Below are 14,425 nucleotides of genomic sequence, written 5' to 3'. Positions count from 1 at the left end.
TTGACATCTGGACTGTACAAGTTGGCATGAGCGGATAGAGCCTGATGTAATACATGGGTATATGTGAGAATGAAGAGGTAGGTTGGAGAAAATCTAGTGGCAGGTCAGTCTGAAATAAGCTGTATCTTTTGCTGTAAGCTTTTTGCTAAGGTTTTTAAATGTCAAGAAATACTAAGTCGGGGGCAGGGGACAAACATAATCTATTCCAGGAGGGACACCTCTTGTTCTTTTTGCAGAGCAACACCTGGGGTTGTGAGAAAATGGAGTGATTTCCAAAAAGAGTAAAAAGGTAACCTACAGAACGGGAAACAATTTATGGCAACGATATACCTGGCAAGGGACTAATCTCTAAAATTTATAGAAAACTTCAATACCTCAACAACAAAAAGGCAAACAATCCAGTTAAACAGTGGGCATAGGACACGAACAGACACTTTACTGAAGAAGACATTCAGGCGGCCAACAAATACATGAAGAGATGCGATTATTAACTATTAGAGAGATGCAGATGAGAACAACAACGAGGTATCTCACCCTGGCAAAATGGCAGTGATCAAAAAAACAAAAAACAACACGCTGGCAAGGAGGTGGGGAGATTGAAACTCTCATATGCTGCTGGTGGGATTGTAAAATTTTACAACCACTATGGAAAATGGTATGGCACCTCCTTAAAAAGTTAGAAATAGACTTTATGATCTAGCAACCCCGCTCATAGGTATATATCCTAGAGAAATAAGAGCCATGATGTGAGTAGATATGTGCACACCCATATTTACCGCAGCATTGTTGACAATAACAAAAAGATGGAAACAACCTAAGTGTCCATCAACAGATGAATGGATAAACAAACTGTGGTACAGATGCACAATGGAATACCAAGCAATGTTAATGAATAACAATACATCCAGAAACATCTCACAGCATGGATGAATCTGGAGGGCATTATGCTGAGTGAAATAAGTCAATCACAAAAGAGCAAATATCACATGAGACCACTATTATAAAAAGTCAAGAAAAAGTTTACACACAGAAGGAAACATTCTTTGATGGTTACCAGGGGTGGAAGGGGGAGGGAAGGGAGAGCACCAACTAGAGAGTAGACATGTATTAACTTGGGTGAAGGGAGAGACAAAGGGCATGTCAGCACAACATGACAGAGGTAAAGGAAGACACTGGGAGGTACGCAAGAGTAAAAGGTAATAACTGCGAATACTATTACATACATAATTCTGCAATAGCAGTAATAAACAACAGTTCACAACTGGATACATAGGTAGATGTGTAAGGTGAACAGGTGTGGGATGGCGAATGGGGGCATACCAACGAGCATATATAGTTTTGGCAAAGGATATTTCTACATACATATTTGTATGTGCTGCAAATATATCCATAGATGTAGTAGAGCACACAGGGGCAAAGTTATGAAAACTTATCTATAACCAAGCACCTTGAGGGACTGAGTTTGAGGGCTTAAGACCATAGTCTTGGGAGACATTTGGTCAATTGGCATATCATAGTCCATGAAGACAATGCTTTACATCCTACTTTGGTGAGTAACGCCTGGGATCTTAAAAGCTTGTGAGTGGCCATCTAAGATACAACTATTGGTCTCTTCCCATTTGGAGCAAAGAAGAGTAAAGAAAAAGACTCCAGGAAACAATTAGTCCACATGACCAATGGACTGTATGAACCACAACCTTCACTAGCCTGAGGCCAGAAGAACCAGATGGTGCCCAGCTACCACCACTGACTGTTCTGACAGGGATCACAATGCAAGGTCCTGGGCAGTGTGGGAGAAAAACATAGAACAGAATTCAAATTCATAAAAAAGACTGCACATACTGATTTGATAGAGACTGGTGGAACCCCCAAGACTATGGCCCTTAGACACCGTTCAAACCTGGAACAGAACCCACTCCCAGATATCATTTTTCAGCCAAACGATAAAGTGAACAGTAACACCTGTCAGGAATGTGCTCCTCAGAACAATCAACCATATGAAATCAAAAGGGCAGCATTTGCCCCCAAAATTCAGAAGGCAGGAATGTGCAGGAAAGATGGACTAATGGAACCAGGAAACCCAGGAAGGAAGGGGGGTAGAGTGGTATATTGAGGGGATTGCAACTAATACCACGAAACAAAATGTGTATAAATTGTTGAACGGGAAACTAATTTGCTCTGTAAACTTTCACCAAAGCACAATAAAATATTAAAAAAAAAGAAAATGGAGTGATTCTCTGTGGGTTAGGAATCCTGGTGGCACAATGGTTAAGTGCTCGACTGCTAACCTAAAGGTTGGCGGTTTGAACCCACCCAGTGGCTCCACGAGAGAAAAGACTTGGCAATCTGCTCCCATAAAGACTACAACCTCGGAAACCCTACAGGGCAGTTCTACTCTGTCATATATGGTCACTAAGAGATTCGACTTGACAGCATAGAACAGCAAAGTCATTTCACCACCTTTGGATGTACTAACCATATCATCCTGACACACGAGACTATCCATGCACAAGCTTTTAAAACTCAAAGAGACTCTTCTGTGGCAGATCAAGAGGAAAAGGAGTTTCTTGGTGGACCCATGTTTCCTTCTACATAAATAATCCTAAGGAATCTGCACACACACACACACACACACACAAATCCTAGAACTAGGAAGTGAGTTCAAGGTTGTAGGGTACAAGATAAACATAAAAATCATATAGAACATGTGGACACAAAAATTAAATATGTGATATCACTTACAATTGATCAAAAGAAAGAAATACTTTGTTGTATTTAGAAATACTTAGGTGGAATCTAACAAAACAAACACAATTTATATGCTGAAAACTATACAATGCTGATGATAGAAGTCAAAGAAGATCATAATAAATCCATACTATGTTCATGGATTGGAAGACTCACACAGTATGCCAATTCTCCCCAAGTTGATATACAGGTTTAATGCAATTCCTATCAAAATCCCAGGCAGATTTTCTTTTTTTTTTATAGATACAGATAAAATTATTTTAAAATTTATTTGGAAAGGCAAAAGAAATAGAAAAGCTAAAACAATTTTGAAAACTAATAAAATGAGAGGAATCAGTCTACTCAGTTGCAAGACTTAAACAGCTACAGTAACCAAGACTCTGTGGTATTTGCAGAGGGTTAGACATATATATACATCAGTGGAATAGAATAGCGAACCCAGAAATAGACCCACAAATTCAGTATGTGTTGCTTAATGTCTGCGATATGTTCTGTGAAATAGGATGTTAAATGATTTGGACATTGTGCTAACACTGTATTATGGGTGAAAGCCCTTTCAGGCATTCGCTTCCAGAATAAGGAGGATTCATCCGTATTAAAAATTTGCTGGGGCAAATAACCTCCCTCTACAGTTTTTTTTTTTTTTTTTTTTACAGTTAGTATACATAAGGCTTCAACAGATTCTTCTGCTGCCTTCTCATCGGCACCTGAAGACTCACCACTCACTTTCACATTATCCAGTAAAAAACATTTGAAGCCCTTGAACCATCCAGAGCTAGCATTAAGCTTGATGTCACCTGGTCTGCTTTTTCTTAAAGCATCTTGAACAAGTTTCCTGCCTTAGCCGTGATCGTCAGCGTGCTGAGAGGGATTCGCTTTTGCGTTTGGTCCCCAGTCCAACACCCATCCTCTTGCCTTTTCATTAGCCTTGTAGCTTTCCATGGAGCCGATCCTTTAATAGCTTGTAGAGTTTTTTCTTTGTTTTTGAGGATTGTCGTGATTGATGAGTGTGACATGCCTAAATCAGCTAAGTCCTCTTCTCTGATCTGGATTTCTGAACTCTGTGGAGCCCTGGTGGCCCAGTGGTTAAAGCGTTTGACTGCTAATCGAAAGGTCAGTGGTTTGAATCCTCCAGCTGCTCCACTCCTTGAAAGCCCTATGGGAAAGTTCTACCCTGTCCTGTAGGGTCGCTATGCGTCGGAATTAGTTTTTGTGGTTTTTTATCATAGCCTTATGAGGCCATGGACGTATATGCGGTCAGACTTTGCCTACACGGATGTTACGTGGTGCATGACTGATGCACAACTGATGTTTGACAGAGGTGCAAAAGAAAGTCAGTGGTGCTGGAACAAGTGAACATCTGCAGGCATTGATGGGAATGTAGAATTGTTACAGCCATTTTGGAAAACAGTTTGGCAATTTCTTAAAAATCTAAACATGCAACTGTCATATGATTCAGCAATTACACGTCTGTGCATTTATTCCAAAGAAATGAAAACTTATGTTCACACAAAAACCTCTACGTGAATGTCCATAGTAGCTTTATTCATAATAGCCCCAGACTGTAAACAACTCAGATGTCCTTCAGCAAGTGAATGGTTAAACTCTGATGCACCCATACTATGGAATGCTACTGAGCAATGGAAAGGAACTATTGATACATGCAACAACCTGGATGAATCTCCAGAGAACTGTGTTGAGTGAAAAAAGCCAATCCCACACATACTGAGTGATTCCATTTATATAACATTCTCAAAATGACAGAATTATAGAAATAGAGAACAGGTTAGTGGTAACCACAAGTTAAGGAGTGGTTTTTTTTTTTTTTAGGGAAGTAGGTGTGGCTATAAAATGGCAACATGAGGGATCCTTGTGGTGATGGAAATGTTTTGTATCTTGACTGTATCAATGTCAATATCCTGGTTGTGACAGAGTACTACAGTTTTACAAGATGTTACCACTGGGGGGAAACAGAGTAAAATATAACAGGGCATTTTTCTATATCATTTCTTAAAATTTAATGTGAATCTATAATATGTCAAAATAAAAATAATTAAAAAGAACACCATCGCCACAGTAGTCAAAAAAGCTTGGTACTGGTACAACAACAGATACATGGACCAATGGAACAGAATTGAGAATCCAAACATAAATCCATCCACATATGAGCGGTTGATATTTGACAAAGGCCCCAAAACAGTTAAATGGGGAAAAGACAGCCTTTTTAACAAATGGTGCTGGCATAACTGGATATCCATCTGCAACGAAATGAAGCAAGACTCATACCTCACTCCATGCACAAAAAGGAGCTCAAAATGGATCAAAGACCTAAATATAAAATCTAAAACGATAAAGATCATGGAAGAAAAAATAGGGACAACGTTAGGAGCCCTAATACATGGCATAAACAGTATGGAAAACATTATAAAGAATGTAGAAGAAAAACTAGATAACTGGGAGCTCCTAAAAATCAAACACCTATGCTCATCCAAAGACTTCACCAAAAGAGTAAAAAGACTACCTACAGACTGGAAAAAAGTTTTTAGCTATGACATCTCTGATCAGCGCCTGATCTCTAAAATCTATATGATACTGCAAAAACTCAACTGCAAAAACACAAATAACCCAATTAAAAAATAGGCAAAAGATATGAATAGACACTTCAGTAAAGAAGACATTCAGGTAGCTAGCAGGTATATGAGGAAATGTTCACGATCATTAGCCATTAGAGAAATGCAGATCAAAACTACAATGAGATTTCATCTCGCTCCAACAAGGCTGACATTAATCCAAAAAAACCACAAAATAATAAATGTTGGAGAGGCTGTGGAGAGATTGGAACACTTCTACACTGCTGGTGGGAATGTAAAATGGTACAACCACTTTGGAAATCGATTTGGCGCTTCCTTAAAAAGTTAGAAATAGAACTACCATACGATCCAGCAATCCCACTCCTTGGAATATATCCTAGAGAAATAAGAGTTTTTACACGAATGGATACATGCACACCCATGTTTATTGCAGCACTGTTTACAATAGCAAAAACATGGAAGCAACCAAGGGGGCCATCTATGCATGAATGGATAAATAAATTATGGTATATTCACACAATGGAATACTACACATCGATAAAGAACAGTGAGGAATCTGTGAAACATTTCATAACATGGAGGAACCTGGAAGGCATTACGCTGAGTGAAATTAGTCAGTTGCAAAAGGACAAATATTGTATAAGACCACTATTATAAGAACTTGAGAAATAGTTTAAACTGAGAAGAAAACATTCTTTCGTGGTTACGAGAGTGGGGAGGGAGGGAGGGAGGGTGGGAGAGGCGTACTCACTAATTAGATAGTAGATAAGAACTACTTTAGGTGAAGGGAAAGACAGCACACAATACAGGGGAGGTCAGCACAACTGAACTAAACCAAAAGCAAAGAAGTTTCCTGAATAAACTGAATGCTTCGAAGGCCAGCGTAGCAGGGGCAGGGGTGTGGGAACCATGGTTTCAGGGGACATCTAAGTCAATTGGCATAAAAAAATCTATTAAGAAAACACTCTGCATCCCACTTTGAAGAGTGGCGTCTGGAGTCTTAAATGCTAGCGAGCAGCCATCTAAGATGCATCAATTGGTCTCAACCCACCTGGATCAAAGGAGAATGGAGAACACCAAGGACACAACGTGATTACGAGCCCAAGAGACAGAAAGAGCCACATGAACCGGCGACTACATCACCCTGAGACCAGAAGAACTAGGTGGTGCCCGGCTACAACCGATGACTGCCCTGACAGGGAGCACAACAGAGAACCCCTGAGGGAGCAGGAGAGCAGTGGGATGCAGACCCCAAATTCTCATAAGACCAGACTTAATGGTCTGACTGAGACTAGAGGGACCCTGGTGGTCATGGCCCCCAGACCTTCTGTTGGCCCAGGACAGGAACCATTCCCAAAGCCAACTCTTCAGACATGGATCGGACTGGACAATGGGTTGGAGAGGGATGCTGGTGAGGAGTGAGCTCCCTGGATCAGGTGGACACTTGAGACTATGTTGGCATCTCCTGCCTGGAGGGGAGATGAAAGGGTGGAGGGGGTTAGAAGCTGGTGAAAAGGACAGGAAAAGAGAGAGTGGAGGGAGAGAGCAGGCTGTCTCATTAGGGGGAGAGTAATTGGGAGTGTGTAGTAAGGTGTATATAAGTTTTTATGTGAGAGACTGACTTGATTTGTAATCTTTCACTTAAAGCAACATAAAAATTATTAAAAAAAAAAACTATCAGGAAACAGCATTAAGCCTCAAACTTGTTAGTTGCAGTTGAGTTGATTCCGACTCACGGCGCCCCCATATGTGGGGGTTAAGACATTGAATTTGCAGAAGTTTTCTTAATAAAGCTATACGTTTGGAAGGATAGTCCATGCTTGAAGTAGTCTGAAGTCCATCGCTGTCATCTTGGAAAGCAGAAGACGGAACTTTATTGGGGTGGGATAAGGGCAGTCAAGATTTGACAGGGTCTCCCAAAAGAAGTAGCTTCTGGATGGGCTTTATTCTCTGGCAGACTTTTCCTGCACAGTGGCACAGATGGCTACTGCCACTGCTGGCCCCTTTCTACCAGCCTAGCAGCCCTGGGGGTGCAGTGGCTGAGAGCTATGGCTGCAAACTGAAAGGTCGGCAGTTCAAATCTGCTAGCTGCTCTTTGGAAACCCTATGGGGCAGCTCTGCTCTGTCCTATAGGGTTGCTAGGAGTTGGAATTGACTTGATGGCAATGGGTTTCATTTTTTTTTTTTCTTTTATAACAGCTCTGGTAGGGAGAGGGCCGCTTTATCAGCAGTACTATCAGGGTGTCCCCAGGAGTTTGGGATGAGGAGGCAATCAGTGCTGCTTTTGGCTGGGTGGCAGCTGAGGGCCCTCTGAGTTGCTTTGCCCCAGGAACAAGGTCTAGGGGATGACCACAGCCTGTGCTCATGGCTGCATTTTCTCCTGCAGACACACGCTACTGTCTTCCTCTACCTCCTTTGCTCCGGTCAGCCGTCGAACTTATTCCAATCAGGTGAACCCGGTGAGTGGCAACCCAGCTCCCTGGAAACCATTCGGGTAGTCTGAGCTCTTCCCCCAGGGCCCGAGGCCCTGAGCCACCCTCAGAGCATGGCTTTACACTGTTCAGGATCCTTGGGGCCACATTCTCATTTGACACCCAGCAGTATTGGGGGTTAAGACATTGAATTTGCAGAGGCTTTCTTAATGAAGTTAGGGGTTAAGAGTTTGGACTCCGGAATCTCTCAGTCCTGGTTTCAATTTCAGTTTTACCACTAACTACATTGGGCGTTTAAAAATAACCTGTTTCCTCTCCTGTAACATGGTATAATAATCGTGATTATGGGGTTGTTGTGAGGATTAAATAAGAATTATATATGCATAGGGCCTTGCAATGGTAAATACTCAATAAACATTAGCTTTGATGATGATGGTGGTAGTGGGGGAGGGGGTGGTGGTGATGGCGATAATGGTGATTGTAGCTGAGGAAAAGGAGATCCAGAAAGGGGAAGCAGTTTCCCCAGGTGACACTGTTAGTTGGTAGCAGGGTCTGGGTAGAGCCCAATGCCCTGATTCTGAGTCCAAGCTTTCTTTATTCCACCATGGTACTTCTCCAGACAGGAGAGCTGAGCAGCAAGGGCCAGGCCTGGGCCATTCAGGAAGCACCAACTATAACTGCCCAGAAGGTGGGGAGGACAGGTCACTTTGCCCTGGGGACCCTGGGTTGCTAATGTGGGGTCTGGCCTTCTAAAACAGGTTGGCAGCAAGGCTGTCCTGATCACAGGCTGTGACTCTGGATTTGGGTTCACCTTGGCCAATCATCTGCATTCGCAAGGCTTCCTCGTGTTTGCTGGTTGCTTGCTGAAGGTAAGAGATGGGTCAGCGCCTTTATCGTTGTCCCTTACCTGCAGTCACTGTTTTACAGTTTAGTTGATTTCCTAACAGCAGTCTATACTTTTTCTGTTGACTTCAGTCTCACTTGTTCTTCATAGCTTTGCCCACTCATTCATTCACGTATTCATAGACCAAATACTAGTGATGTGGTAGGCACTTGGCTAGGTGCTGTGGAAGAGTAAGGTCAGATCCCTGCCCGCAAGGAGCTCACCGTCCCATGGTGAGGGGACAGTTGTACACAGACACAGCTGGAAGAAGGAGAATGAAGAGGGCTCTCGGACGTGTGCAGAGAACGTGCAGTGAGAGGGCCGAGAAGGAAGGACTTGATTCTGGCATTTGTTCTGGGCCATGGAGAATGAGTAATGTTGTAATAGGTGGAGGCTGAGAGAAAGACCACTCAGACAGAAGGAATATCCTGAGGAAAGGCTTGGAAACATGAGGCCCCATCTGGGCACATCAAGTGAGCTAGGGTGCATAAAGGGAAGCGTTGGGACATGTGGCTGCAGAAGTAATTAGGGGATGCTTGGCTCAATTTAGAGACCCAGTGGTGCAATGGTTAAGCATTTGGCAGCCAACAAAAAGGTCAGCAGTTGGAATCTACCAGCTACTCCTTAGAAACCCTATGGGGCAGTTCTACTGTGTTCCTATAGGGCTGCTATGAGTCAGAATCGGCTCAACAGCAATGGGTTTTGGTTTTTTTTTTGGTTTCTCAATTTAGAGAGTTGCGCAGCAATCACCACAACCCACTGTTAGAACATTTATGTCACTGCCAAAAGTTTCCTCATCACCATTTGCAGTCAATCCCACACCCACCTCCAGCCTAGGCAACCACTGATTTTCTGTCTCATTAGATTTGCCTTTTCTAGACCTTTCATATCAATGCAATCTTATAATGTGGAGTCTTTTGCACCACACATCTTTCACCTAGCATAATGTTTTTGAGGTTCATAGCATGTATTGTATTGAATATACCATGTATTGAATATACCATGGACTGCCAAAAGAACAAACAAATCTGTCTTGGAAGAAGTGCAGCCAGAATGCTCCTTGGAGGCAAGGATGGCGAGACTGTCTCTCACATACTTTGGACATGTTGTCAGGAGGGATCAGTCCCTGGAGAAGGACGTCACGCTTGGCGGAGTACAGGGTCAGCAGAAAAGAGGAAGACCCTCAACAAGGTGGATTGACACAGTGGCTGCAACAATGAGCTCAAGCATAACAACGACTGTAAGGATGGCGCAGGACCGGGCAGTGTTTCGTTCTGTTGTGCATAGGGTCGCTATGAGTCGGAACTGACTCGACAGCACCTAACAACAACAACAGCATGTGTTTAATTCCTTTTTACGGCTCAATAGTGTTCCATTGTATGAATATACCACATTTTAAAAATCCATTCACCAGTTGATGGATATTGAGATTGTTTCCAGTCTTTTTTTATTATTATGAATCATGCTGCTATGAACATTTGCATTCGTATCTTTTCTGTAGCCATAGATTTTCACCTGGTTTCTTTTAATGGGATTTAGAAACCAAGATCTGGGTATTAAATGTGCTCATTGCTAATGAGACATTGTTGCTTGTAGGCCTCTTAGTAAACAGAGCTAGAAGATATATATATAATCGCATACACGTACACATGTGTACACATTCTATCTATTTATACAGTAAAAGCTGTGAAAGCCAGAACCTATGTAAGGCAGAAACCTGTCAGAGAAGGAAATCTCAAATATTTTCCACTAAACAAGCAATAGGAAAGTGGTAAGACTGCACCCTGTCAAAGGCAGAAAACTTAGAAGACCTGGAAAAACAAGGCAGTCCCATCGAGTTCTGGCTCTCACAGGTTTCACTGTGTCTATATACCCCCCCCCATATACATTTCCTAAAAGAATATCATGTGTGTGTATGTATACAGCAAGCCCTGGTGGCACAGTGGTTAGAGCAATCAGCTGCTAACCAAAAGGTCTCTGATCTGAATCCTCGAGCTGCTACACAGGACGAGATGTGGTAGTCTGCTCTCATAAAGACTTACAGCCTGGGAAACCCTATGAGGCAGTTTTACTCTGTCCTGTAGGGTCATTATGAGTCAGAATTGACTCCGTGGCAGGGTGTTTGTTTGTTTTGGTTTGGTGTATATGTACAGGTCCCTGGATGGTGCAGAAAACCCTGGTGGCATAGTGGTTAAGAGCTACGGCTGCTAACCAAAAGGTCGGCAGTTCAAACCCACCAGACACTCCTTGGAAACTCTATGAGGTAGTTCTACTCTGTCCTATATGGTTGCTATGCGTTGGAATCAACTCAATGGCGGTGAGTTTTGGTTTGGTTTTGGATGGTGTGAGCAGTTTGCCATCAGCTGCTAACCTACGTGTTGATGATTTGAACCCACCTGAGTGGTGCTGTAGGAGAAAGTCCTGGCAGTCTGCTCCCATAAAGATTACAGCTAAGAAGACCCTGTACTAGTAACACATGGAGTCACCAAAAGTCAGAATTGACTCAATGATGATGGATTTTTTTTTTTGTTTGAGTTTTTTTGCTGTGTATATGTGATAAGGAACATGGTGGCATAAGGATTGCAGGAAAACTCATTAACAACCTGAGATGTGCAGATGACACAACGTTGCTTGCTGAAAGCGAAGAGGACTTGAAGCATTTGCTGATGAAGACCAAAGACTACAGTGTTCAGCATGGGTTACACCTCAGTATAAATGAAACAAAAATACAACTGGACCAATAAGCAACTCCGTGATAAATGGAGGAAATGTTAAAAGTTGTGGAGGATTTCGTTTTACTAGAATCCACAATCAATGCCCGTGGAAGCAGCGGTCAAGAATCATACAACACATTGTATTGGGCAGACCCGCTGTAAAAGACCTCTTTAAAGTATCAAAAAGCAAAGATGTTACTTTACAGACTAAGGTACACCTGACCCAAGCTATGATATTTTCAGTCCCTTCATACGTTTGTGAAAGCTGGACAATGAAAAGAAAGACCGAAGAATTGATGCCTTTGAATTGTGATGTTGGTGAAGAATATTGAATATATACCATGGACTGCCAGAAGAACAAACAAGTCTATCCTGGAAAAAGTACAGCCAGGATGCTCCTTGGAAGCGAGAATGACGAGACTTTGCCTCACATATTTTGGACATGTTATCAGGAGGGAGCAGTCCCTGGAGAAGAACATCCTGCTTGGTAAAACAGAGGGTCAGTGAATAAGAGGAGGACCCTCAGTGAGACGGATGGACCCAGTGGCTGCAACAGTGAACTCAAGCTTAGCATCAATTGTGAGTATGGTGCAGGACTGGGCAGTGTTTTTTTCTGTTGTACATAGGGTCACTATGAGTAGGAACCAACCTGACAGCACCTAACAACAACATCGTACACACTACACACACACACACACACAGTATTTATAAATCATGAGTTTTATCCCAATTCAAAACAGCAGCGTTCTTCCTTACCTCCACATTCCATATTTGTTTCTTCCTTCTGCTGTGAGAACCATGATATCCAACTTTGTTGTTGTTGTATGCCATTGAGTCAATTCCGACTCACAGCAACCCCATGTGAGACAGTAGAACTGCCCCATAGGGTTTTGTAGGCTGTAAACTTGAGAAAAGCAGGTGGCCAGGTCTTTCTCCTGGGGAGCCAGTGGGTGGGTTCAAACCACCAACCTTTCAGTTAGCAGCTGAGCTTAACTGTTGTGCCGCCACAATTCCCAACTACACCAATGTATTTATTCATTTGGTTAGTTCTACAATATACAACAATAGTTTCAGAATTGCCGCCTTCACACCGTTACAAACAGCAAGACTACTGAATAGGTGTGTTGGTTCCTGTCCTCTGAGAAGCAGATACCAAAATTGAATTAGATGAGCAAGAGACTGAGGAAGGAAATACAATGCTGGAAAAAGGGAGAAGGAGTAGGAAAAGCCTTTAGACTGTAGTGCAGGTCAGTGAAAAGAAACTGAAAGAAAGGAAGATTAGGTAGGCTGAGCTGCAGAGTAGATCTGAGACACTCAGCTGAGACTATGGGGAGTCCCTTAGCAAAGGCTGCTTGTTAGAGGAGACCTGTGTGGGGCAGGAATGGCCCGGTATTACTGCCATGCTCAGCCATTGGCTGAGAGCTTCCCGGGGTAGGTCCAACGGTCTGGCAACTGGATGCAGTCTGAAAACTGTGTGGCCAGCAACAGCTTCTCAGGGTTCTCAGGTCTGAGAGGTGCATCTGGAAGAAGCAAGTATATGGCCGCCACAGTGTAGCTCAAGGTTTCTCTGAAGATTTTTTTGTCTATTGATTGAAGGTATACAGTCAAAGTACAATGTTTAAATGCTACTTGGATTAGTTTTTTTTTTTCCCTCCCTTTGTACTGTTGTTTATTTGAAGTATGATTTGATTCATTTATTTCTGTTTGTATCTTTTTCCTTTCCTCAGCCCCATTCCCGTTGATTTAATTTAATTTTTGGATGTGTAAAACATTAACAAGGCTCTAAAGTCAAAACTAAAGGACTCCTGGGGGCTCAGTGCTTAAGCACTCAGCTGCTAACCCAGAGGTCTGTGGTTCGAACTTACCAGCCATTCTGCAGGAGACGGATATGGTAGTCTGCTTCCGTAAAGATTTACAGCCTTGGAAACCCTATGGGGCAGTTCACCTCTGTCGTATAGGGTCACTATGTGTTGGAATCCACTCAGTGGGAACCGGTTTTGGTTTAAAGTCAAAACTATGCAAAAAGGTAGACTCAAAGAGGTGTTACTCCCCACTCTCTATCTTTTCCACTTCTTTTATTTCCCCCTTTTTCTTACACAAATGTTTGTACACAGTTTTTTATTGTGCTTTAAATGAAAGTTAGTTTCCCATACAAAAATTTATACACACGTTGTTATATGACCCTAGTTGTTCCCCTATAGCGTGACAGCACACTCCTACCTTCCACCCAGGATTTCCTGTGTCCATTCAACCAGCTCCTGTCCCTTTTTGCCTTTTCATCTTGCCTCTGGACAGGAGCTGCCCATTTAGTCTCATGTATCTACATGAACTGAGAAGTACACCCTTCATAAGTATCATTTTATAGTCCAGTCTAATCTTTGTCTGAAGAGTTGGCTTCGGGAATAGTTTTAGTTCTGGGTTAACAGAGAGTCTGAGGGCCATGTCTCCTGGGGTTCCTGCAGTCTCAGACCATTCAGTCTGGTCTTTTTACTAGAATTTGAATCCTACACCCCACTTTTCTCCTGTTCTGTCAGGGACTCTCTGTTGTGTTCCTTGTCAGGGTGGTCATTGGTGGTAGCCAGGCACCATCTAGTTCTTCTGGTCTCAGGCTATTGGAGTCTCAGGTTTATGTGGTCCTTTTTGTCTCTTGGGCTGATATTTTCTTTGTGTCTTCGGTGTTCTTCATTCTTCTTTGCTCCAGGTGGTTTGGGAGTAATTGATACATCTTAGATGGCCACTTGCCAAAGTGGGATGCAGAACATTTTCTTAATAAACTTTGTTATGCCAATTGACCCAGATGTCCCCTGAAACCATGGTCCCTAGACCCCGCCCCTGCTACACCGTCCCTTGAAGTGTTTGATTGTGCATACAAACATTTTGTACTTTTTTTTTCCCCACTTAACAATATATCTTAGAAATCACTCTATTCACAGAGATCTTCCTCACTTTTTTTAACTGCTTCATCGTACTCCACTGTGTGGATGTACCACAGTTTACACTACCCTTCTGCTATGTGTGAGCATTTAGATTGCTTTCAATATTTTACAATTATAAATG

The 14,425-nt window shown here is 42.5% G+C and overlaps 1 protein-coding gene across 5 annotated transcripts in view; it reads left to right on the top strand.

Annotated features, from left to right (window-relative positions):
- Positions 1-14,425, top strand: part of BDH1 (3-hydroxybutyrate dehydrogenase 1) — a 54,666-nt gene that overhangs the window by 21,606 nt on the left and 18,635 nt on the right. For all 5 annotated transcript variants that reach the window (XM_049879927.1, XM_049879917.1, XM_049879899.1 and 2 more), the window contains 2 exons: positions 7,726-7,798; positions 8,530-8,640. In XM_049879927.1, coding sequence (XP_049735884.1) covers positions 7,726-7,798; positions 8,530-8,640 — 184 coding nt within the window. The remainder of the gene's footprint in view (positions 1-7,725; positions 7,799-8,529; positions 8,641-14,425) is intronic.

This window comes from Elephas maximus, chromosome 1 (genome assembly GCF_024166365.1).
Source record: "Elephas maximus indicus isolate mEleMax1 chromosome 1, mEleMax1 primary haplotype, whole genome shotgun sequence".
Taxonomy (NCBI): domain Eukaryota; kingdom Metazoa; phylum Chordata; class Mammalia; order Proboscidea; family Elephantidae; genus Elephas; species Elephas maximus.
The sequence above is the reverse complement of the archived record's forward strand: the minus strand, read 5'-3'. Positions and strand labels throughout refer to the sequence as shown.